Source organism: Syngnathoides biaculeatus, chromosome 20 (assembly GCF_019802595.1).
Source record: "Syngnathoides biaculeatus isolate LvHL_M chromosome 20, ASM1980259v1, whole genome shotgun sequence".
In the NCBI taxonomy this organism is placed as follows: Eukaryota; Metazoa; Chordata; class Actinopteri; order Syngnathiformes; family Syngnathidae; genus Syngnathoides; species Syngnathoides biaculeatus.
Genome location: NC_084659.1, coordinates 11,714,070 through 11,740,029, shown reverse-complemented (window position 1 = coordinate 11,740,029; position 25,960 = coordinate 11,714,070). Strand labels below are relative to the sequence as shown.

The 25,960-nt window shown below is 46.3% G+C and overlaps 2 protein-coding genes across 3 annotated transcripts; both read right to left on the bottom strand.

Annotated features, from left to right (window-relative positions):
- Positions 1–6,113: 6,113 nt before the first annotated feature.
- Positions 6,114–8,323, bottom strand: LOC133493690 (homeodomain-interacting protein kinase 2-like). Of its 2 annotated transcripts, XM_061807350.1 has the most exons (8): positions 8,271–8,323; positions 7,590–7,912; positions 7,327–7,508; positions 7,129–7,252; positions 6,917–7,048; positions 6,783–6,845; positions 6,513–6,694; positions 6,114–6,422 (listed from the first exon to the last, which is right to left on the bottom strand). In XM_061807350.1, exons 1-8 carry the CDS (start codon positions 8,275–8,277, stop codon positions 6,335–6,337), a joined length of 1,101 nt encoding a protein of 366 aa, XP_061663334.1. In that variant the 5' UTR covers positions 8,278–8,323; the 3' UTR covers positions 6,114–6,334. The 2 variants fall into 2 exon arrangements, with proteins under 2 accessions (XP_061663334.1, XP_061663333.1); XM_061807349.1 differs by lacking the exon at positions 8,271–8,323 and having other exon boundaries at positions 7,590–8,238.
- Positions 8,324–12,837: 4,514 nt separating this feature from the next.
- Positions 12,838–25,474, bottom strand: gpr37b (G protein-coupled receptor 37b). The gene is made up of 2 exons (XM_061807966.1): positions 24,548–25,474; positions 12,838–16,537 (listed from the first exon to the last, which is right to left on the bottom strand). The coding sequence occupies exons 1-2, from the start codon at positions 25,472–25,474 to the stop codon at positions 15,722–15,724; spliced, it is 1,743 nt and encodes a 580-aa protein (XP_061663950.1). The 3' UTR covers positions 12,838–15,721.
- Positions 25,475–25,960: the final 486 nt, after the last annotated feature.

Below are 25,960 nucleotides of genomic sequence, written 5' to 3'. Positions count from 1 at the left end.
TTGGCTGGCAACCAGTTCAGAGTGTACCCCGCCTCCTGCCCGTTGACAGCTGGGATAGGCTCAAGCACTCCCCACTCGTGAGGATAAGTGGCTAAGAAAATGGATGGATGGATTAGTTAGACCATATGTCTTCCCAGCTTTCCCTTCCGAGAGGTGGAGGCCCAATAAAAATCTACAAAATCCGCACAACTTGATGCACGAGCACGGAGGGGGCAGCTTTGCATCCGTGCACAAAAACACGCAGCTTTAATTGAAAGGATGATGTAATAAACGGACAAATAGAAACGGAAGGAACTAGAAAAGGCAAGACTCACGAGAGAAAGAGGAGGCGTTACAAGTGTTAACGACCGAAAATGAGGCTGCAGACGTTGTCTGGCACCTCCCGCATTCATCCGTTCACACCGACACACAAACAGGATATGAGGTAGTACACACAAAGGCTGCCAGGACCACAGAAAAGAGAGTGAAAATCGGGGTAGTGGCCAAGCGTCAGTGGAAAGTTACAGCTTCCCTTCCTGTTTCCCTTTGTCTTTGTCCAAGTGTGTGCATGTGTGTGTTTGTGTGGTGCGAACAAGTGAGGCTTTGACTGGCAAATTGCGCACTTGCCTCCCTTTGTCTGTACACTGTACACTTTGTGTGCGCGCGATCCACGAGATCTACGTGCCCGTGAGAGTGGGCCCGACAAGCCCGTGCGGTGACAGGGGACTGACCGATCTGTTTGGATGACTCCCACGCGTCCCGACACAAACCCGGACACACACAGACGCAAACATAAACACACTCAAAGACACACGTACGCAGAGTCGGGTTTGTTCCGACTTGAGCCTTTTAAACTTGGATGAGATTTTCCGACCTTTAACAAACATTAAAATTGGGCTGCAATAATTTTTCAGACCTAGTACGTGTACGAGTAGGAGTGCAAGTACTTATAATACTCTAAAACTATTAAGTACCAACACTTTTTTTCTTGCAATTTTCTAAAAATGTTTTACTTTGATGAACTACTGTTCAAAAAGTAATGAAAATAACCGAAATGTTTCACTCAAATGTCTTCTACGATGCTTCTACACACAAATATTGTTTTAAACTTTTTTTTTTTTCACAGAATAGGAAGAATGTATACCCATTTAAAGTTTGATACGATAATATCACTGGTGTTCGTTAGCATATCTACGGCATTTTGCAATATGCATTATACCAATTTAGCTAATTGGGTATGCGTTTGTATAGATGTGCAACATAATTCTAATTATTAAAGCTAGATTTACTGAAAACTTAAAGTGGGAAGGTAAATAAACTGTATGAAGGAAGCGCGTGTTTATTGTTTTTATAAGAACTGCAGGACAGCACAGTACAATGTACGACAAGCTGGTAAAGGTTGTCGTGGTATCGGAACATTTTCCCAAGTCGGGGTACGAGCAGAGATATTTAGTATCGCTAATTTCAAATTGTGTGAGTGATACTAAATAGTCGATAAAGCAAATCTCAGACATCCGAATGTGCTAGACAACTATAATACCCAGTCTTGATTGCCAGGGCCTCCATTTTGCAGCACATGACACCCGTAGTCAAGCAACAACACACAATCTCTTCCTCCCCGGTGTAAACAGTGACATCCCCCATGCATCCTCGTTGCTGCGAGTGTGCTGCTCTTTCTTTTTTTTACACGGCGCAGTATCAACTGCAGCACAATAATAAGCTGTGCAATGACAGCCCGTTGTGCTGGGTTTCGTTTCACGCTAGCCGAGGCAAAGAGCTCCCAAGAGAGAGATGCGATGTAAAATCACGTACGTAACTTGTTCGAGGAAGGTTGACGGACAGTGTAGCGATCAGGAATTCAACCGACGTGGAGGATATGTTGACTTTGACTGTGGGTTTTGTACACCTCATTCTTCCTATGACTCGCACACATGAAAGGCATGCAAATTATACGTGCACATATTGCGCGAGGGAGAGCAGCCAGGTAACCTTGGACCGCCGGGCATGCTGCAAAGACAATTTCTTGATGGGTCTTACAAGGCTCGCGTTTGTTGGTTCACTTGTGCGCCCGGTAAAAGACGACGAAGTAGCTACAAATATCATATGAGAATGGAAAAAGCAAAACAAAATACGATTACAATTTGCAGTCATTGCTCAGTGTGTAGAGGATATGAACCAAGGAATTGGGCAAAGGAACGTTTGATATATGGGAAAAATGTTGTGGTAGTGTATATCACCCAAAAAATATGTTGCAAAAAGTATATCAAACATAATAATGAGCTCTCAATTTACTTGGTTCCTCAATGCAACAAAATACTGCAAGAGGTAGCACATATTTTCTGTTCTGGTTAAGAATAGAAAGATTGCATTTGAAGATTTTGTGCAGCACTTTGTTTTTGTTTTTGAAGTGTTCTTGAAATAAAATTAAATTGAGATGAGATTAATTGGACACTCTAATTTGCCCGTAGGTGTGATTGTGAGTGCGGCTGTTTGTCTCTATGTGGCCTGCGATTGGCTGGCGACCAGTTCAAGGTGTACTCCGCCTCCTGCCCGTTTACAGCTGGGATAGGCTCCAGCACTCCTCGCGACCCCGTGAGGATAAGCGGCAAAGAAAATGGATGGATGGATGGATTGAGATGAGAAATATGGGAGTATTTACTTGACAGTCCTTTTCATTCGTATGAATTTTGGACACAGGTTAAGGCACAGGTTCTGCATCTAGAAAAAGAGTATTAAATAGTTCTGTCTGTCACTATGTCACTAGAAAAGATCAATAAACCAAGATACTTTATTTGTTGTTGGTAAATTACATTTTTGCAGCAATTCATTAAAATTAGATGTTTTTTTGTATCATTTAGAGAAGACGAGAAAAAAAAACGGGCATTATTTTCGGAAGGTCATGATCCATTATTTTCTCATGACGCAGTCATTTGTTCAAAAAATCAGAAGCTGGGATGCCTCATAAAATTTAATCTACATGTGATCCAGATGAAGCATCAATTTAAATGAACATGGAAAATCCCATTTCGCATGCTTGGCGGCTGTGGATATCTGTATGATCTTATCAGCTCAACATTTAATTTGTCGAGCTGATATAAGATCTCATTACAGTCTGTAATATTCTGCATCTGGGTAAAAAGTCACCTCGTTTTATATTAGTTTCCCCCTCAAAGTTTAGATTTATTTTAACGAGCTGCCCTCTTTGTGTCGAGAGCGTTTATTTCAAGCTTTTTTCCACTACGCGCCGTCGACTTGGCAACCGCGCTTTACCAAAACATTGCATTTTCAAATCGGAAGGGTTGTGGCCACAAGAGCAGCTGGCGTGGATGTAGGCCACTGCGACACGGAGGCCAAGAGGGAGGTCAAAAGGAGGTCGCATGACTGCTAATGTGCGGGTTTGTGGCAAATTTATTGAGGTGCCCCCAGTGGCGCGAGCACCCTGCGTTGTATTTTGATACAACTTGACTGTTTCTGTGACTCATCATGACGGTCACACATGCACATCTGAATGCGTTAATATTTGACGTCAACAATGAATTTGTCTTCTGCCTCAAAACACAAACCACACACCGAGCCCCGAATAATATTAGGTCAAGCTGTCTGCGTGACATTAAAAATGGAGAACAGTCGGCTATTTGTGTGCGTGTTGCTGTGAGGCGGCTTCCTTTTCATTGGCCATGGTCCCCTATTCCCCGGTCCATTTAGCTTGAGTCATTGGCAGCTCGGAACAGAAGATTAGAACTCTGTGTGTGTCCGTGTGTGATTCTGGCTTCGACTAATCTGTTCAAACGGCGAGGTGGAAGGTGAATCGGATCGTGGAAAGGAGCTTTCGGATGAGCTGCGAGTGTAATCATTGGTTTACGGCAGAGAAAAAGAACAGCTGGAATGCAAAAACCATTGCAGACATGTTGGCTTCTTATATGAAATAAACCTAAACTCGTGTCAACCTAAACTGATCTTTATATTTGTAAACCATTTTTAAAAAACATTATATCAGATTTTGTGTGGCGGCACAATGGGTCATCTGGTAAAGCGTTGGCCACATAGTTCTGAGGACCCAGGTTTGATCCCGGCACCACTTGTGTGGAGTTTGCATGTTTTCCCCGTGCCTGCGTTTCTTCCCACATCCAAAAAACTTGCAACATTAGTTGGACACTCTAAATTGCCCCTAGGTGTGATTGCGAGTGTGGCTGTTTGTCTCGATGTGCACTGCGATTGCCTGCCAAACAGTTCAGGGTGTTCCCCCCGCCCGTTGACAGCTGGGATAGGCTCCAGCACTCTCCACGACCCTCGTGAGGATAAGTGGCCAGGAAAATGGATGAATGGATTTTGCATTCTATTAGCCTAATCATACACAAGTTGCCTTGATTCAGAATCTACCCAACATAAAAAAATATATAGTTATATATTTTGTGACAGTAAAATGCCTTGATTCAGAATCTACCCAACATAAAAAAACACACACACATATATATATAAATCGTGACAGTAAGTTTAAAAAAACGACAGGCATCTATGCTATTAGGCTAACAATCTTGTTTTGTGGCCAAATGTGAGACAAACATGCTGTCTAAACCAAGTCTAATCTCCCTGAGGTTTTGGAATATTTTGAGGAAAATAGTCCCAAAAATATTTTGAAAAAACTTCTGACACGTCCCCCCGATTTCGCTGAAGGGTTCCAGTCCTAGCAAACAGCCCTAGCAGCGGCATCGCGGCCTATTTGTGTTGACTCCGATTTCCCCCACCTCAACCGCCCGCATTAGCATCGAGGCAATGCGCGATGTCACCGCGTTTAAACTCGGGTTGAACCTGAGTAAAACAGAGCGAGTGGGTGGTTGCAAAGGGGGGCGATGCAAAGTCGTCGCCTTCTTGTCAGTTTTCGACTCACTGAGGTCAGTGATAAAATGGCGACGCACGGACCCAAAATAATCACATTATGGAATGGTTGCTCGGGGCTCGTAGGCAGCTGTCAATTTTTAATAAAACTGGCCTACTCAAATGTAACTAACCAATGTATTTTCACTCAGAATTTTTTTTGAAATGTATTTGGAAGTTTTCAGCAAGTCTGAACTCGTTTAAGTGATTTATGACAAAAATTGGGGAAAGAAAATTTGATGCATGACTTTATTGCCGTTTGTCTGTGCATGAATATTTTTGCTATGGTGCCCAAAGTCAATTTAAGGACATGGGAGAACTATGAAAACGTATTTGGAAATAGAACTAAGGATAAAGATATTTGAATTTTGCGAGGGTGACAAGATAAGACAGTACCCTTTGGAGTATGGTTGTTCCTGTTACCATCTTCCCCCGTCTTTCAAGCGTTTCCTGTCATTCGCTCGCGAGCTGACAGGTAACGTGGGCGGAGTTGCAGGCAGCCGCTGACATTTAGGGGGAGAAATGCAGATATCTCTACTGACATTTGTGTCAGGCCAGGGGATGGCCTTTGTCCTTGAGATCCACAGATGCTGCCTGATTCACAAAAGTCACGTTGAACTGCCTTTCCCAACCAAAACTGGCAGAAAAATTCCACCGTATTCTGCAGTAGACTGAGCTCTGGTACAGAATGGTGAGATTACGGCATTAATATTTAGGAATTGCACATCCTCAGTTGCACTGACAGTAAACACTAACACCGCATCGGTTGATATACCCTTTGTCCTGAAAGATATTTCCGTGTTCGAAAGGGGATTAAAAAGCACTCAACTGAAGTGAATTTGACCACATCTTTGTGCCCCACGATGCGTGACACTCAATTACGACGAGTGCTCCGATAGCTGTGCTGGGAAGCGTCTCACCCAACAAAACGTAACCTCAATTAAGTCAACACAGCCATAAAATATCAAAAATGGATGGAACTACATTTATAAAGCTACTTCATCCTTTGTAAAAAGCGCCGCAACTGAAGATTTGTTTGCAGCGGCTTTGTTCAAAGATGCTGTCAGTAGTGAGTGCCGAGAGAAATAGCCTTGCAACTGCTACGTTTTTCCATCATACTTCAGGGCAGACCCACATTTATTTGTGTGAAGTTACACGAACCAGTTTTTGGACGAAAGCAACCAGTACTCAAAGCAGAATCCAATTCAAAATCTATGGGAGGACCCAGATGGGGTCATCCACAGGTGCCAAATCTTGCGCACACATGGCATTTTAACATAGGACAATTACATTTTTGTTTGATTTTGACGTTCACTTGATATTTTTCCGTATATTCCAATTGCTATTGAAACATTCCAAAACCAAACAGCTAGAAGGATGTCCGCCTGCGCCATGTTAGTTTATGTCCCATGGTCTTGATTTGTCTGAATCTTCCAACATGGTTCTCCTCCTTGAGACTCTTGAAGGTCTGATGGTGGCGTCACACTGCACCGGACTGCTGGACATCGCCTTGGTTCGGCGAGACCTCAGTCAAATGCCTGCTCAGGAGGTCCGAGCAGGATTTAACGCTAGAAGTCATCCAAGTTTGAACATGTCAAAATCCACCGGGACAATGGAGGTCGTCAATTTCTCGACAGCGAAAATTGACCGTTACTTACTATTGGCACTCATTGAAGTCCCTGGTAAGGTGGCTCATGGTGATGAAGGGATGCTGAAGAATCTGGTTGGGTCTGATCCTTTCGCTGGGATCCAGCTGCAGCATCTTCCCCAGTAGGTCGATGAAGGTCCTCCTGTCAAGATCGTCAGCGCTCGCGTCTTCTCCGGACAGCTCGCTGCATCCCTCGTAAAGAAGAAGAAAAAAAATGGCGGGGCTTTTGTATGCTTTTACTCCCAATTGGAAAGTCTTTGAGCTACTTCAGGCATCTTACCTCCAGTAGATCATCGAGGCTGTTAACAGTGCAGGGTATGCAAGAGGAACTGTACAACCTTGACTAAAGAGAATACAAAGTATTTTTATTTCTTTAAAGCTGTTCCGAGTATAAATGCTCAAAACGTTCGATACCTTAAACATCCACAGGCTTGGTGTCCTTTTTCCACATCTTGCAGTATAATGTCGGAAATATTGTTTTGTATGTACGCCAGTATTCAGGAGATGGTTAGGTGGCTTTCCAATGACGCGAAGTATGTGTCTCATCTAGTGAAAGCATAATTCATTCACTTGGCAAGTGTTGCATATAGCAGGCTACGTTCCAAAGAAAGTTCGACTGGACTCACCATATCGAACTCATCGCTGCTAGGGAACAATGCCTTGCCCATGAAGAGTTCTGCTGCAATGCAGCCGAGAGACCAGATATCGATCGCCTCACTGAAGGGCGCTCCCAGCAGAATCTCCGGAGATCTTTAGCAAACCGACATATGACTGCCGTTTAATGGCCGTGAGTTATTTTTTCATCGTGGCTGTCATTAGCTCACCTGAACCAGAGCGTCTGAAGTTCTGAACCCATACACCTCTCCGAAATCAAATTGGCTGTGCCGAAATCGATGACTTTCACTCTCAGCGGCTGATGTACGTGATCTACTAGCATGATGTTATCGGGTTTGAGGTCGGTATGGACTATGCCCAGGCTCTTTAAGAGCTGCAGAGATACAGCCACCTAAAATGATGAATAATAATAGTTCTCATCACCTCATCCACAAATTCAACAATCCTGCATCATCCTGTGGCGCAAGCAAACCTGCTGCAGAATGGGCCGAATCTCCTTGAGCTCCAGAGAATTTTTCTCTGTGGCCTGGTATTGGTAAAGACTCATGTCTAGCTTCTCAAACTCATGACAGTAATGACCCTCGTGGACGAAGGAGCTGTACCATTTGACGATGTTGAATTTCTCCAAGTTAAAGTTTTTGAGCACCTCCAGGGTCTCCACCTCTTTGTGTGCGTCGCTGATGAAGTCTTTCTGCATGATGATTTTAAGCGCTACTGACTCGTTCCCGGGCAGCTTCTTGCAGTGGACGACCTTTCCAAACGACCCGTACCCCAAAACACTCTCCACCATGTATTCTGCAGAGGGGGAGCATATTAGAGGTCCTACCTCCAGACCCAATTCATCACCAAAAATACTTCCAGCTGAACTTGTTTCGTCACTCCACGCCGCATGGTGGAATAATATTGACATGTCATCTGTGGAGTCGAGCTGATTGTAAAACTCAATTTCTTTTGTGCATGGTGTTTGTACTTGTATCCATTCCATTTACAAATGGATAGCTTTTTTTTTTTTTTTTTCTTTTTTTAACGAGCTGCGAAGATTAAGTGAAGTTGAATGAAGTGTGGATTCGGGTCACTGGAGGTAGAGAGTGTTTGAGGGTGAGTCTGCCATGCAGAGTCAGCAGCGGCGGGCAGCGGTGGAGGCCGTACTCACGGTTCATGATAAAGCGGCAGTCCAGAAGCTTGTAAAACGGTGTAAGTGACAAAGCGAAAGGCTGGACAGCCACAACGGGCTTCTTTTTACCACAGGGACGGGCTCGCCCACAGCTCTGATGTGTCGTGCCATGACATCACCCTGAGCGTCGCTCTGTGTCGACGCATTCGCTTATTGGAGAAGTGTGGTCATAGGATGATATCATCATAGCACTGAGGCATCACGGGTAATTCCCTTTTTTTGGACAAGTGACTTGAATACACATAATACTTCATTTCTGATAGATTGCATATTTGTTTGGAAAAATTGAGCATTGGTTCATTGTTGTGTCCAGAGTTAACTTTATGTATAAGGGTATACATCAGGGGTGCCAAACTCATTTTTCTCGCGCGCCACATTTTTGTTCAGGTTTCCCTCAGAGCGCCGTTATGACTGCGGAACAAAAAAATTCAAATCATCTCATCATATTTACATCATCAATTTATGAACTAGTTTTGGAATCTGAAATCAAGGGTAATGAGTTTTTCAACTATTCACATTTGGTAACACAAAAATGCTTGTAATATCTCAAGTTTATCATTTATGATCTATGACAATTGGAAATTTTGGTACAGATTTTTACAAGAATCATGGTAACTGACAGCCTAGATGTGGCCACATAAATTCAAGTGGCAGGCCGGATCTGGCCCCCGGGCCATGAGTTTGACACCTGCGGTATACGTGGAATTGCTCAAGTAATTTTTTTGTGACTATCACAATATTGATAAAAACACAGACGGTGCTTATTAGGTAAGGTCCATATTGTCAGTCTTCTGCAAAGGTTAAATCGAGGCAACTGGGTTCTCGTTTGTTTGTTTCGAAATTGCTCAAAAATGATTTGGGCAACTATGCCATTCACAGTTAACAATATAACATTTTTATTTATTGTGTGGTAAGCTCATGAATGAATGGCAGACACAAAAGCAAGGACACTTTTTTTTTTTTGTCCTGGTCCACTGGTGATTCAAGTCCACTTAACCATCGGCTGGCACCTCCCAGGGAGACGTGTCTGGCGCAGCTTGTGGCTTGGGCGTAATCATCATGCCGCGGCACCTCACGAACAGAAGGGGCCCATTCCGTTGAGATGGGTCCTTGTCACACAGCGAGTGGCTGTGCAGAATGCCCCTTTTTGTTTGGGGGGGGGGTCCTGTCGCTCCTGAAGCGGAACATGTTGGAATGCTTCTTTAGCTTGCTGAAATGGTAATTTTCTTCTAGACTACACTTTTTGTGTGTGTTTGTGTATCGGAACTCATGGGTAAACTCGGAAGATGGCCAGTGTGGTTTGCTGTGGTTGGCGATGCATTTCTAGAACTGGATCCCTTCGGACTGTACGTCTGACAAGGGCTTTTTCTGTAGGTTCGGCCAATCAATGGTCGATTATTTCCGTGTGCGAGAGGACTCGTGAATCTGGAAGGAAGATATAGCAATGAGCTGGACTCACCAGGAGGGCAGAGAAGAAAAGGAACCCCCTGTTGCGTGCATGGGAGCGCAGTGGAGATGCCAGATGGTGGCTAAAGTGTATTTTTGCGTAACTAGCCCCCTTTCTTGCACATTCTTATATACAAGCCAAAATGAGAAAAAGAAAAATGTTGATATGCCGGGTGTCCAAAAAGTCATTGTGCAATTGATTCCCACATACCTAAACGAGAATCTTCCTCCTGAAGCCTCTCAACACCCTAAAGTCGGAACGGGGAAAGCTTTTTCATGGTCCAAAGCATCCGCTAAATCAACCTTTTATTGATGCCGAGTTCCAGTGCAGCCCTCTGCATGGACTTTCCCTTCTTTTGCAGAAATACCTGCTCTAGGAGTTTAATGCTTTCTTTAGCATTGGTGGCAGAAGAGGCCCCGTTTTAAGGAACTTGCCACGGATAGCAAGAAGTCTACTCAACATTCAAGCAGTGTGATGGCCATAAAACCTCTGTGCTGGTGGACTCATATCTGTCTGAAACAAAAAGAAAAAGAAAAGATGAAGTGCAGAGTGACTCTTACAGACATCATGTTTTAAAAATGTTACAAAATGGAACAGCTTACATCACCAAATAAAGTCATAATGCGATGATGTCACCAACTGTGACTTCCAGTGCGGCTTTATGATGGCATCCATAACCAATCGGTCACATTGTGACTGAAATCCGATTCATTAGGTTTGCACAGCTTGTGATTTACGTCCGCCCATTGAAACATCGTTTCCTGCAGCGTTACCATCGCCATGGTAATTGGCATGCAAAACAATAACTTTGGGACATTTGTGAGCATTATCCTAACTCGACCGCAGCTTCAGTGGGCCGCCCTAATACAGTTAAACACTGTGCAATGTAATCACTCCAGAAAATTTGCCCCTTGATGAAAATCGGATTTTCGAGCAGCGCGGGGGCTCCCTCTGCGCTCCGACAAGTTGGAGGGCATTAATTGGGGTTTGAATTAGTCCTCACTGTAATTAAAGCGACCAAGGGCAATTATTGATGAGATGGCGAAGTGGTGGGCGGGGAATGTAGATGAACGCTGAGGAGGCTAAAGATAGAATGGTGGAAAAAACTGTAGGAAAAGTACAGATGCCGTATGCTAAAAAGTGAAATATTACCTACGAAAGGGAGGAGAGGATGGGAATAGAGGGTGAACGAGGCCACCGAGAAGAAGGATCACCATTCTCTGATGTCAATCTGCGGGCTGAAGGGTTTCCATGGCAATATGCGGCGCTCGTTAGAGAGGACCCATCGAGTAGTCGGCAGCAGCACCGGCAGCTGCCCGTCTGTGGCTCTCCTGATGATCCACAACGCTCCATGTTTGCATAATTGACCGATAGAACAATTTGCTAATTGTGTACTAAAAACCGCTGTTGCTCTCTAGCCTTGGTATTCAAACGAGATGTTTTAATTATGCACAAAAAAAGTACACATTTTGAGTAACTTTCTAGTCTGCTTTCCAATTTGGAGATGAAAAAGACAAGTTTATTTTTAGAGGGCTTCAACAAACTAAAAATCAGTTTGTGGTCAACGCGGGTCGGGAAACAATTCGCCACGTAAAATGACTTTTCCAGTCACTCGTACACCTGCAATCTACATAATTTAATTGGGGTACGTCACCTTTTGAGCGCATTAAATAAATCCCGGACTTCCTCAGTTTCTTTGTGTCTGGCAAGGTGTCATTACCGGGCTGCTGTTTTGAGTCGGAGTGAAAGGACCTTTTGAAGTAGCAGAACCTCATTAGTTGCCCTCAAGGCACGAGAAAGGGCATTTAAGGAAATTATTATTGCAGCAGCGACGCATCTCCGTGTGTGTGATTCGTTGAATGTCTTTTGCCTCACTACACACACACTTGAGATCCATCGTTGAATATGCTTCAAGCTCAGTCGGGCGTTCACGTTTTCCAGTGAGCTCAAACAAAAGTAACCCTTTCTGTCTTTCTGCTCCTAATTCAGTTTCTGCATGTATAAACTGCCGGTGCTGCATCCTTCACGTTTGCGGCGAAGTGGTAATATTCATCGCTTGCGTGAGGTCTGTAAAGGTAGCTGCGACAGCTCGGGGGAGCAGCCGCGGGGAAAAATAAGTGCGACGCAACGGGCTGTTAGATCTGGTGTTTTGCTCATCTACTGGCGGGGCATCATGGATTTATCCGAATTCTGTCAGACCGGCCGGCTCTTATCAAAAGTTTATTCACCTCAGTGGCAGAGCGGTATCGATATGGTATCTCTAACAGCAACGTGTCTCCATAGCAACAGCCCTGCTGGCGTGGCAGCAAGACGGTGGAATATTGCTTTGCTTTAAATAGACTGAATAAAGACTTTGGAGGGATTGCAAAGTGACAACGAGGAGCTGACAGAAAAACGGCAGAGAGTAGGTTGCAGTTTTCCCAGCTGTCTCCGAGTTGTCATTAAGAATTTTACCATCACACTTCATCGTAGGGATGATATTTTTGGGACTTATTGCACAAAGTTTTCAACCTTGGTATCAGTGGAGTGAAGCACAAGCTTCTAAACACGCGTGGGAAAACTTGCTGGCTTTTCCGAGAAAGCAAAAACATGTCAGGAAAAGCCTACAAGAACAGAATTTTATAAGTTTTACAAGTTATAGGTCACATTAATGGTGTAAAATGATTTATCTCACACGTGGTGGAACAGAGTTGTATATACTTTTTTTTTTCAACCATATATCCACTATATATTATATTCTGTACTTTTTGCTCTTACTTGAGGCCCTCTAGCTCAGTAGTTGGAGCACTGGTTTGGTAAACCAGTGGTTGTGGGTTCGTATCCCAATGGGGCCTCCACTCCCTGAGAAGGTTTGCGTCAGGAAGGGCATCCGGCCAAGCATATATATGCTGTGGCGACCCCGAAAGGGACAAGCCGAAAGAAACACACACTTTTTGCTCTTACTTAGAGAAGTTGGGTGGTGCTTCGACTTAGGGTGGGACTTTTTCCACCTCAGTAAAACAAAACAAAACAAAACCACAGAGTAGTAGTAATAGTGCTCGAAACAGAACCTCCTTGGGAGTAATAACAAGAAACAGAAGCTTAGATTTTTGGGTTTTAATGTTTCCATTCTTTGATAGACAAAATTTTGGCTATATAAAAAAAGCTATTTAGAAACCAGTGAATGGGTTTGAAGACAACAGTGCATGTGCTTACGTTTGCAGCCACCAATTAAGGACAGAGGACACAGTTTTGAATACATACCGTATGCCACAAGAATCACTTCATCAAGAGCTTTGAACCAGACAAAAAAACGACACACCGAGCCACTTACAGTCTGCCGTGCCCCTCCCCCACCTCGCCGCGTAAATTCTCGCGGGAAAATTCGCGAGGTCAGTTTGACTTTCGTCTCAACATCCGGATTTCTGAGTTGAAATAATGGGATATGATTTGCGCTCCAGGCGGCACGTGCAGTATAGTAGCACCACGGTAGTTGATGGCACTGCGGGATCAACCTTTGGGATTGTCCACGTGAGAGCCAAACTGACCTCGCGTGCGCGAGCGAGTGCTGGGGACGGCGACCTGCTGCTACCACAAGACAGATGGGAAGGTTTTTTGGCAGTGCAGAATTGAGTTGATTGTGATACACAGAGTTTTTAAAAACATTGGACCTGGGTCGTGACCATCATAAGACCCGTTTTGATTTATTTTGGTCAATCTAAGATGAAAACTATATAGCTAGCCGTCCCCAGGAAGCCATCGCTAATTACGAAAAAATACATGGACCAGTCTGACCTTTGTGAGATACTTTAAGCATCTCGGATTATATGTTATCCATCATCAATCGGGTTCTTGCTCTGACATGGAGCGATAATCCTCCAAAGTGTGAAGAAGTGCTGACCGTGGGAGGAATGCGTCGCCTTAGCTTCCTCTTACATCTTGTGCGAGATGTACTTCAAAATCGATTGTTTGGATTCATGCAAATAACAGCTGTGAATTTGACAATGCTGAGACATGGTTCAAAATTAAGAGGGTTCTCGCTTGAATTCATCAAAGGCCTGAAGGGGACGACTATTTTTTTTTTTTTGTGTAAATGTAAACGAACTTTTTTGGGCTCCCCCCAGTTGTCTTGATTGTAATAAGCCACAATATTTTCAAAATTGTGTCAACCCTAGGTCACCACTGCAAGATTAAGAATGCAAATTTACAGTACATTACACACATTGATTTTTACACTTTTTTTTAGAACCCTTTGGTACTGTTTTACAAGCGGTAGTAGCATTCTACTCTAGCTGATCACTTACTCAAATGTAGCTTTTTTTTTTTTTTAAACGTTACACTCATTGTTAGAACAGTCCACACTCACACAAATAACCACCCATTTGTCTATTTGACCAGAAATGAAGTGTGCAGCTCAATTGCTCGCCATCCTTTTGTGGAACTGATTGATTTGTTGTTTACAGCGCATTCATCATAAGAGCACCAAAAGAGAGTGTAGTGGTTTTTTTTTTCCGTATAATACAGCTCCAAGTGCAAGGTGTAATATGATACAAATAGCGTAGTGAGCAGTCCTTGTTGTCCATGCTGAGTGCGTTTCGCATTCCGTCGCAATCCGTTCGATGAGTCCATTGAGAACCTTTTTATTTTCACCTGTTAACTCTTCTCTGAGACCAGCCCAGTTACACAGTCACAGTAATGCGTTTTGTATGTACAGTATAGATGTAAACTTGCACAATTGACTATATTGATATCCTAAACAAGAACTGTGACAAAAAAGCAAATTCTGACCCCGCTTTCGTGTTGGATTTCAACAGGACGTGCAAGCTAAGACCACAACAATCTCCTGTCACAAATAAGAGGAAATGTGCATAACAACGTGTACATTTACAGTAAACAGTAAACAGTCCTGTAATACATTCAGGCAGTGGCAAATGCCTGGATGTGATGTCTCATAATGACACGTGGTTGCTCGGCATCACTTCAACCGGTGTCTGTTTTGCAACGACGGGTCGCTAGCCAACTTCTGTCCTAGGCGGCTGACCACATATTAACTGAGTGGCGGCGGTGTTGTTTTACTTCTGAGTCAGTGAATTTGCAGTGTTAATAAATAGTCAGTGGAGCGTAGTAAAACTAATCAAAAGTATGCCTTAAACGTATTAAAATGTATTTAAAAACACTTGAAAAACATTGCATGTGTATTTCAACACCCAAAATTATTGCAAGCGTAAACTATTTAGAAAATACTGCGCCTTTAAGAGGCGGGGCCCGATAAAGTGAGCATCTTGGTGAGAGCTGTGGCCGACAGCAGCTTCTGCATGTACGTGTGTTTGCTCCCGCTTTTCAGTGAATGAATCGGCGGTTGGGGCTCGCTGAGTACAGCGGCACCTTGACTTACTGGTTTCAGTTGTTCCGTGACCAAGCTCACTGCCTAAAAACGTGTTACATTTTGAATAAAGTAAAAATACTATTGAAAAAATAAATATGAAAACATAATAGTACAAAATAAAAGTGTCTAATTAAGTTGAAAGTCAAAAGGGGGGGGCGAGTACACACTCGGGAACTCTGACTTGAGCCCAAGTTGGTCTTTTACCACACGGTTTGTTCGGTGTTCAGGCCTTGCTCCTTGCGAGTGTTTTCATTTTGCACGAGTGTGTTTGCCCGGTTATCCCTTCTAATAAACGGATGAAAGTGGGTCGACAACTGTCACTCTCATTGATTTTCCACCTCTGAAGTTTGCACGTAAATAACATTTGGCCTCGCTGCACGAAGCGACTGGATCGTAAATTGAAAAACTCATTACTTGGGGCACCTTGTAATTCAACGTACAACTGTAAAATGAAAAACAAAAGAGTGATATCGCAGGGCTGCGAATCATGAACTGTAGTTCAGTTTTGGGAAACACGAATGCCTTTCTGCTGAGCTGGGGTGATAAGAAACGGAGCTTTGACTGTCCTCCCATCGTGGGCCCATTTGGCAATTGGACTAAGGCAAACGGACCTCCATCTTAGCAATGAGATCCAGCCGGCGTGTAGTTGCTCAGCTCCCGGCGGATTGTGCTGAACGGCGACAACTCCAGCTCGGTGGTGCACTCGTGTTCGTTATCGTCGCTGGCCGTGGTGGAGGAGGGTGTGCGGCTGCAGCAGCAGCAACAGCAGCAGTCCAGAAAGGCCCTGCCCAGCGGGCGGCACAGCAGCAGGAGCAGCATGGGGGTCACCGCCGCCCGGCAGAAGAGCAGCAGCTGGGAGAGCAGGTGGAGCATGGACATGGTGTTCTCGGGAACGCCGGCCGCCATGTACACGGACACGATGTTGCAGATGTTCTCGGGCACCACGCAGGCGCCGTAGACGATGGCCAGCGCCACCACCGTGCAGTTCATCTGGCTCTCCAGGCGGATTTGCTTCTTGTTGCTGCGCACGCTGGCCTGCTCGGCGTGTCGGATCTTCCGCGCCGTCACCAGCGAGCACCCGATGGTGAAGAGGGTCGGCAGGCAAAAGTAGCAGCCGAAGCACCACCACAGCCGCGCGCCCTCGTAGGTCAACCCCAGCACGTAGAGCATATCTGGGAGGGACGTGGAGATCCGGATGATGCAACGTTCCACGGGAGGCTCGTCTGGGATTTCGGGGTCTTCGACCACCAGTTGCCGGATGAGCAGCTCGGGCAGCGCCAGGAGGAGAGCCCCGATCCAGATGACGGCCAGCTTGGCGGTGGTGGAGGTGCAGTTTTCGATCATCTCGTAGTACATCTGCACATTGGTGGCCGCCCGGAAGCGGTCGATGCAAAGCGCGCAGAGGGTGAAGGTCGTCACGCCCAGGGAGGCCACCTGAAAGGAGCAGAGAAAGGATTAACGTCACATTAAAGCCAACATCCATTATCCACCGCATTGTTCCTCCAGGATGCCGGGAGGCGGCGGAGGAAAGGATGTGCTAATCCGACAAACGGCACAAATGTGACACACTTTCTGAACTTGTAGTCAAGCCTGTCACATTCCCATTCTTCACTGGGAACGGGCTCACAATGAGAAGATGCATTCATCTCCACTTGGCAGAGTCTTAAAGAGAAAGTAGATTTCCGCGCAGCGCACACAAACAGGCGCTAAATAAAGCGACGGGGTGAAGATGTTTGACACTCAACAGAAGGCTGCAGGCTCATGAGCAGGATTGTTCCTCGTGCAAAAGGATCTGTTGGATTAACAGCCAGTTTGGCACCCCGTAAAGTATTCCTCTGGAGCATCTGGAGTGTGTATCCGTGCGTGTCCTCGCGCAAACCATCTCGTGAACTGGCCTCCAGCGCCAAACCTCCCAAAACACATGCCCCCCCCCCCCCCACTTATTCCCAACATCCTCTTCATTCCGTCTCTGTTTTTTCTCCCGCTGACTTCACTTCCTCACCCTCTTGTTCCACATTAAACATCCCTTCCTCACAAATAAGCCAACAACGCCGCTACTCCCCACCCCGACAGTCCCTCCCGTCATATCAAATTTAATTACGACAGCCAGGATCCCAGATGGCCCCGGTGAGCCTCGGCTTTGCTTCTCGAAACATAAACTTCCTGGACAGAGATGGATTTATAACTGCATGATGAGTAATTCTGCACGGACACACACACATCCACATCCGTGCTTGATGACCCTGTTAAAAAAATATGATTGCCCTGAAAATATCCAGGAAAGACCATCTGAAGTTATACAAATAGTGTATCAACACAGCGTTCGAGACCTTCAAACATGATATGTGTTATCGTTGGCCAATGCAAGGGCTAATTTTTCCTTCTATGGGTTTACCCACACACCACTGCGCGCCACTATTTAACCTCTCTACCTAACACATACCCAGTGTGGAAGTCTACGGAATACTCTCGGTTATTGTTCATGTTTTTGGGTTTCACTGGGATCTCGAGACTCAAGTACACAAGAGAGGACTTGCTAACCACCAGAGACTGACTTTTTTTTTTGACAACTCTCGCCAATTCGCTGAAGCTTTTTCCAGAGTTACTATTCGGCGCGCTCTTCAAAGCCTTGCGATCTGGTACAAAAGTCCGGCTGCAAAAGCGGGGACATCGTCTAACGCTTCCGACGAAAGACTTTGGACTTTCTGGGGCTCTGTGCTTCACGGAGACTCGGCTTTGTGGACGATTGCCCGACGCTGCTATCCCGCTACCCGGTCTCAACCTCCGTCCTGCTGATGTGTTGCCGAGCTAAGCTAACAAGCTTACTCGATACTCTATTCAGAAGGCCAACATTACAGTTAAGATCGTTTTCTGTTAGTCACTTGAAAGATTTCAGAATTTTGTGAAATACTGGATTTGTTTATTTTGTCTTTCTGACATTGTCATCAAATTTTAAACAACTAGTATATAGGTTTTACTTTTTGAAAAAAAAATTGAATAAATGGAATTTGCCTCGGTATTGAAAAAATATTCCACTGCCTTTCGTTTTCCGTGTTAGCATACAGGTAAGCGCTGCTCCTTCGTGATTTCTGTCACATAGAGTAAAAGATCAAGGGCACAATACTGCGCCTTTGTGACGCAGTCCTGAGTCCCATGATGTGTGTATACCAGGTAGTTTAATAATCTGGGCTTGATGTGCTGTCAGTCGCGTCTTCAATAAATGCCGTTAGAAACATGATGTCGTCCACCTTGCCTATGGCGCTCAGGGATAAAAAATGGCCGCCTTCCAAGGCTGCCCAACGGGTGACGTCATGTGAAAACAACCCATACCACATGTGAATGTGTACCTAATCCAAGGTAAACATTTCATGGTTGGACGAGTCTTTTTAACACCGCTACAGGGGCATCAGGGCGGCGCGCGAGGGTACCACAAACAAGCTTTGTTCTGTGGGGGAGAAGAGACGAGACCCAAAAGTCCGGACTAGTGGCGTGACAAAGCCCTGGTTGAGGAAGGGATTTCATGCAGATGTGGAATGGAAAACAGCGACAGAGGAATGGAAAAGGAAGAAGGGAGAAGGGAGGGGAAAAGACTAGATGGAAAGTCGAGAGAAACGAGCTGTAACAAGTGATCAATTTTGTTGATATTCCATTTCTACCTACTGAGCAGCCCAAGTTCGTCAGAGGTTGGGAACTGGCTCGGTTATACATCCATATTTAAACAGTAATTTTGCTTCATGTATAATTCATACTTTGAAATGGCTATTATTAGCAGGGGTTACTCAGTCCGCTGCAAGAGTTTGAGCTCCAAAAAGCGGGCAACGGATTTGACTTGTTTTGAATTCCCAGTCAGGAATAGCGTATTCGATCTTGAAATATGCCTGCGTCTTTTTTTTCGTTTTTTTTTTTTTTTTTAATGTTGTGGTCATTTAAATGAGTAGCAGGGGATGTAGGCAGGTGATGTCCTTCCGTGCGTCCATTTGATGAAAATTCATTAACTCCCCGATTTAAGGTCCAGTGCGACGGGTGCCACAATGGCTGGGCATTATTAATCGGCTCCTAACGAGCACTAGTAGAGCCCGTTTGGCCATGTGACCGCTGTCGGCTGTTATGGGAGGTCACAAGTGATGAATGGGGGATGACGCGTCTTCCCCCGACCATAAGATCCATCTGCCGGCCTGGGTGTGTCTGCTTGGAATGGGTCGACTCGGATGGCTTTCTTTTCACTGTACGGCATCTCAAAATGAAACGGTATTGCCTTTCATTTTTTTTTTTCATCACTACATCAAAGGGTTTCAAATATTTTCTCTCCATGGACCTCTTCCAAGGGAGACATTTTTCCTGGTACCCCCCCATCATCCTCACACCGATGAAACATAACTACCATGTGCATGTGAACCCCTAAAATGCCATGAGAATATTTTTTTTTTTTTTGGATACGTTGCAATGTTGGAAACTTATGACTCGTCATATGTGCTTCCGAACTGCAAATTTTTAACGAAGGTCGCCTCGCCTCACTGGTTGAGCTAAAAATGTGCGCATGTCAAGTTGACGTAATGTCATCTTTTAATCCTCTTATAGTTAAGGTTGAAAGGAATAATTTAAGAGTTTTACTGTTACAGTGGGCGGCACGGTGGCGCAGCTGGTAAAGCGTTGGCCTCACGGTTCTAAGGTCCCGGGTTCAATCCCGGACTCTCCTGTGTGGAGTTTGCATGTTCTCCCCGTGCCTATGTGGATTTCCTCTGGGCACTCCCACATCCCAAAAACATGCAACAATAATTGGACATTCTAAATTGCCCCTAGGAGTGATTGTGAGTGCATCTTTTTGTGTCTATGTGCCCTGCGATTGGCTGACAACCAGTTCAGGGTGTACCCCGCCTCCTGCCCCTTGACAGCTGCGATAGGCTCCAGCACTCCCCTCAACCCTTATGAGGATAAGTGGCAAAGAAAATGGATGGATGGATTGTTATAGTGGTGCCCATACCAACTCCAGGGACCCCACTTTGAGAATTTCCTCAGATTAGTGGGGATACAATGTGCTTTTCTACCACCAAGCACAAGGTGTTGAAGGGACGAGTCCACCATTCGACGACTACCCTGGATTGACATGTCAAGCATCAAGTCGACTAACCGCAAGGCCTCTTCCAGTCAGCCACAGGACTTTCAACTTGCCTTTCAACTCCTGCCCCCGCCCGGACTATAAAGAACCTCGAGATCAGTGAAATGTCCGGATCAACAAAGCGACACAGTCTGCACAGGTCGGAGACGTTGAAAACGGGAAGCAGTATTCGTAGGTTCTGCTGTGTTGAAAAGTGATCAATGTCGTGATCGATTAATCAACGTTGTCTCGACTTTCATTGCATTACAAGCCATCCATCCATTTTCTTAGCCGCGTATCCTCACGAGGGTTGCGGGAGTGCTGGCGCGTATCACAGCTGTCAACGGGCAGGAGGCAGGGTACACCCTCAACTGGTTGTCAGCCAATCCCAGGGCGCATAGACACAAACAGATGCACTCACAATCACACCTAGGGGCAATTTAGAGTGTCCAATTATTGTTGCATGTTTTTGGGATGTGGGAGGAAACCGGAGTGCAGGCACGGGGAAAACACGCAAACTCCACACAGGCGGGATTGAACCCGGCACCTCAGAACTGTGAGGCCGTTGCCTTCCCGCCACATTACAATCACCCCAAAAAAGTATTTTGTCATTCAACCCCTACGACACAGCATCACAGACTTCCGGACAAAGCCTCTTAAGATTTTATTATGTGCCTTTTTAGGGATTTTATATGAACTGCCGTGAGGTTTTCTGGCAGTGTGCAAGAAAGTGCAATACAATAATTAGCATAAGTAGAGCCTCTCGTGAGATCAAATATCAAAAGCCCCGTTTAGGGATGCCGCTCCCTGCATTTTATAGCATCTCCCAGGCACTTTCTTCTGGACAATAAATTCTTCCTCCATTAAATTACATCACGGTCTGGGGCATATTTCCCTCGGATGTGGCTTCCGGTCTTGAGCGTGGCTGCTGGAAAAGTGACTTTTCCACGTCGTTGGAGTCGCGCTGGAGGTGTGCTGCAGCAGACAGATGTGCTTTCCGATTTTATTTCGCACTATTTATTGAAGTACACAAATCACCGAATGAATATTTCACAGCGGTACTCTCACTATTATCAACTTGGGTACTGATATTAGGCGTCACAATGTGTAGGCAAATGGACGGCCGCCCAGCTGAATTATTTAAATATCGTCCAATTAACAATCGGGGCATGACTTCACATATAGTGTAGCTTGGTGCGGCCAAATGCTTCAACACTACTTACTGTGTGTGTGTGTGTGTGTGTGTGTGTGTGTGTGTGATCCCCCGAGGCTTTTGTCTAACCACAGATAGCTGATGCAGGGAGAATAGCCGCGGGCAGCGATCAGCGGAGGGAAGGCCGTTCCACCCATCTGCTGGATAAGCACGCCCCACTAACTTTGCATGTGTGCGCGCAGACAAGATGGTTAACAAGCGTGTACAAAACTGTGTTACACGAGGCAAAAGTGTAATTGTCATCTCTCAAAGTCAGCCAATGAGAACGTGTCAAGCTGACGGACGCCCACCATTTTGGTGGGTCTTTACCCCCCGGCTCCTCCGCAGCTCGATGCGGACCTTTTTAATAAATCTCCCTGTCTTCACTCTCTGGTGCTGCATCAGTGTGCCGGTTTTCTCTTTGCCCCCGCAGCCACCCCGCACCCCTTCTCACGGGGGTCCGCTGTAGCATAGCAGAGGCGGCCTGGCAGGGTGCAGTACGGCAAGGCAGCAAGCGCTGCAGAGAAGCACGAGTTGAGGCACAAAATCATGCGTCGCACCTATTCTTGTGTTCCTGAAGATGCAAATGAAGTTAAAAGAAAGCAAGTGATCCGTACTTGGGCGGTGATTAGTTCTGTATTTTTCTTTCAAATCCCCGCCGGCAAGTCCAACTGTGTTGTAGAAGTAAACCCACCGGTTGGTTGTGAGGCTGAGGAATCAACTCAGCGCACAGTTCTTACATCTTCACAAGCGGCGTCCCATCTAATGTGAAAGGGTGCCAATCAGCCTGAAGGCACCTGCTAAAGAAACACGTCCCGCAACAGTCCGAGCACAGTCCTGCGACGCGAGCTCACCGAGCTGCTGTTCACAATTTGTTTTTCTCCAGTGAGACGTACCCGTGCGCGCCACACAAAATCCCATCCGCTACATAGCGACGGAACATTGTTCAAAAATAACGGGTGGCCACGTGTGACATTGCGCTGTCAAGGCAATGAGACATGGGGCGTTTACTTCATTTATAAACTTGGAAAAAACTGTCATCGTGCTTTGAAATGCTAAATGTTTGATGGCGTGTCCTACAGATGTGGTTTGTTCTGTACTTAAAAATGTCATTATTACGTGGGGTCAACAATACAGAACAATGGCGAGTGTGCTGAGGAAGTGAAGAAACGGGTCCAAGTGGGGTGGAACAGCTGGCGGAAGGTGTCTGGTGTTCTATGCGAGAGAAGTGTCTGCTAGGATGAAGGGCAAAGTTTATGGATTAGAGACGGTGGCAAACAACAGGAAGCAGAATTTGAAGTAGCAGAAATGAAGATGTTGAGGTTCTCGCTCGGAGTGAGCAGGTTGGATAGGATTAGAAATGAGCTCATTTGAGGGACGGCCAAAGTTGGATGTTTTGGAGACAATGTTCAAGAGAGAACAGACTTCGATGGTTTGGGCACGTCCAGAGGTGAGAGAGTGAGTGTATTGGTAGAAGGGTGCCGAGGATGGAGCTGCCAGGCAAAAGAGTGAGAGTAAGACCAAAGAAAAGGTGGATGGATGTTGTGAGGGAGGACATGAGGACAGTTGGCGGTTTGAGAGGAAGACGCACGAGATAGGCTTTGATGGAAAAAGATGACACGCTGTGGCGACCCCTAATCGGGACAAGCCGAAAGGTAAAGAAGAAGACGTGAATGGATTTCAGTAGTGTAGATGTAATGGCAATCCTCTATCCTGTCCCCAAGGGCCCCTCATACGAATGTGCTGCTCTGTGCACGACGGGCATCTGCATGACAACACAGCTCATCTGAAGTAATACAGGCTGGCCGCGGCCCAAATCTCCTCCGTGCTTGCCGCGCCTCTCCGTCGAACGGCGACTCAAACCGGGTTCACTGTAGGCGGCGATATCTGCGGCGTAGCGAGGCTGTCGGCGGTTGCGCTCGCATGTCGTCGCGTTTTTCCGCGGTTAAATAGGCCAGATGTTGACGTTCCCTCACACTGAATTTGGGTTATGTGTCTTCTGTAGTTCCACCGGGAGACAATAACCTTTGGCTACGTTGCAAACTGCCTTTCTGACTCACATGCATGTAAATTTGTTCTGTAAACTTTACATTTCAGTGCTGATAATGCTGCACTTTACTCAAATTGCCATTGTTGTTGTTCATTTGGTTTTTGATTGGTTTAACTTGGCTTCCATTTCGGAGATGTGATGGCCAGCAAATGCATTTTATGTGTATTAATGTGTTTGTGACAACGGCAGAAGAATACTCAAGTCAGATGCCGATAGCCTTTGTTTGCTCCCTCAACCAAATGGGTTTCTTGTCATTTCAGGAGGAAAGTCTTTAAACCCGCCTTCATCTGCTTTCCATCCCGGGGCAGTTTCTGACAATGGCCCGCTCCCAAAAACTGAAGCTCCTTCACGCTGAAGACACCTGCTCCGGATGCAAAAGGGACCGTCTCCTGTCAGGTGACGCTAATGGAAGTGTGGCGAGCGCACAAAGGGGAAGGAATCAACACGGTGTAAACAACCTGTCATTCAAGGGTGGCTGTCTGTGTGCGGGGGAAACGACAAAAGGAGATGACAGAGTCCTCGCGGTTTTTGTGAAAAGGACATCTGGGGTGTTCTTAGTTTGACAGGCGCGCTACCAAGCTTACAAAGCTAGCCTCGAGGCAAAGGGACAATCATCTGCTTTCGGTCGAAAATCCTAATGCAGATATTCACTCGTGTTATTAAAGTTTTTTTTTGTTCTGTGACAGAGTCAGGTGGAAGCATCGTGTGCACGAGGTATCTTTGTGATGGTGTTTGGTGTAATACTCCCTTTTAGTAGACTTCGACGTGGAGTGACAATAAACAGTTGAACCGCTGCTTATTGCCACCATGCAGCCCTTGTGCCGAAAAGTCGGGTCACTTGTTTCTCAAAGCGCCACTGTACCCATTTTTTAACATTTTTGTTTTATTTTGGTGTTAGTAACATAAAGTGTGCCTTGGCTCAGTATCGGTTGGGAAACACCGATTTGGAGTTTTTGCTGAACCTGACGTACTGTACATGGTTTGGGAATGTGTGGGGACTGAAGGCCAAGATTGAAACCCAGGACCTCATTGTGAGGCCAGCGTGATACCCGCAATAGAAAAATAAAAAAATAAATAAAAGTACGAAGATTGATTGCGCAACGTTACCTCCATGTATGGCACCACCCTGCAGGTGAACTCCCCCAGAAGCCAGGACTTGGTCAGCTCATGGAAGACCACCATGGGCAGGCAGAACAAGATGAGCACAAAATCCCACACGGCCAAGTTAGCCAGCAGCGAGTTGGAGATGCTCTTCATGTAGTAGTTCTGGCACACGATGCACAGGATGGCGACGTTGCCCGCGATGCCCACCAGGAAGATCACCCCGGAGACGCAGGTGATGGCGTAAGCGCCCGACGTCTCGCTGGTCACCGGGTAGAACGGGTTCTTGATCTCGTCCCCGAAGTCCTGCGAGCCGGGCGGCGTGATTGGGGTGGCGTCCCACGGGTTCTCCTCCCGGAATGTGAAGAACTCGGGCCTCCTGGTGAAAATGTCAAAGGGGGAGTCTGTGGATGTGAGGGCCACGGGTTTGGGGATGGGTTCCCAAGGCGACGCGTGAGGCTGAGCCAGAGCCCCGGAGCTTTTGTTCAGCCGGGTTCTCCCCCTCTTCCAAGCTTTCTCCTCTTTTGTGCCCCTCGTGTGTCGATCTCTCTCTGCGGGGCCCCCACCTCCCGTCGAGGAGGGCTTAGGCGCATTGTGATGTCCACTCGCCGGCGTGCCCCCGCCACTCAGCCCGCCGTTCAACTTTATCCTCTTACTTCGGTGGCGGGTCGGGTCCCAGCGTAAGACAGCATCCCCCTCGGATGTCACGGTCCTATTCAAGTCGTGCTTGTTGTGTGCAAAGCGCCTCACTTCTGCCGGTTTCCACGGACGCGTGGAGTTGAAGGTCCCTCGGACGATCACCTGCAGCCCCGCCGGCGATTCACCTGTGGCGCCGTCTCTAGCTTTAATTTGGCGACCCTCCCGGGGTGAACCGCCGGAAATCCTGGCGGGGTGCGCGCTCAAATCCTCTTTTATGTGCCCATTAGTTCTCATGGACAAACAGGCGGGCGCATGGACAAGAAACAACACAAGTAACACCGGGGTGAGAGGATCTGCATCGTGGGGGGGAAATGCGGGGTTGGAAATCCGGAAAGTGCACCTTCATGTAGTCTGGCGCTCTTCCATTCCCTCAACATCCATGTTGGAGACAGCGCGGAAGGGTTGCTGTCTCACTTAAGAAATACAGAAACAAACAAACAAACCGCTGCGTTCACCAGGCGCAAACTTGTGGCTTACGTCCAAATGCGTGACCGTGCCGCATCTGCATTCATCATCACCGGGCACTGGGGTGGGGGGGTAGGGGGAGGCGCCTCCTCATTGGGCGAAGCAGGAAAGGAGAGGAGGGAATGTGTTGCATATCACGGGATCCAAAATCCAGTGCAAATAGCATCCACTGTTCTGTGAATTGAGTGTGATGGAGCAGCGTCAATGCGGCGTGGAGCCGCCTGAAGCTCACTGACGCACCGGAGTGGAGAGCGA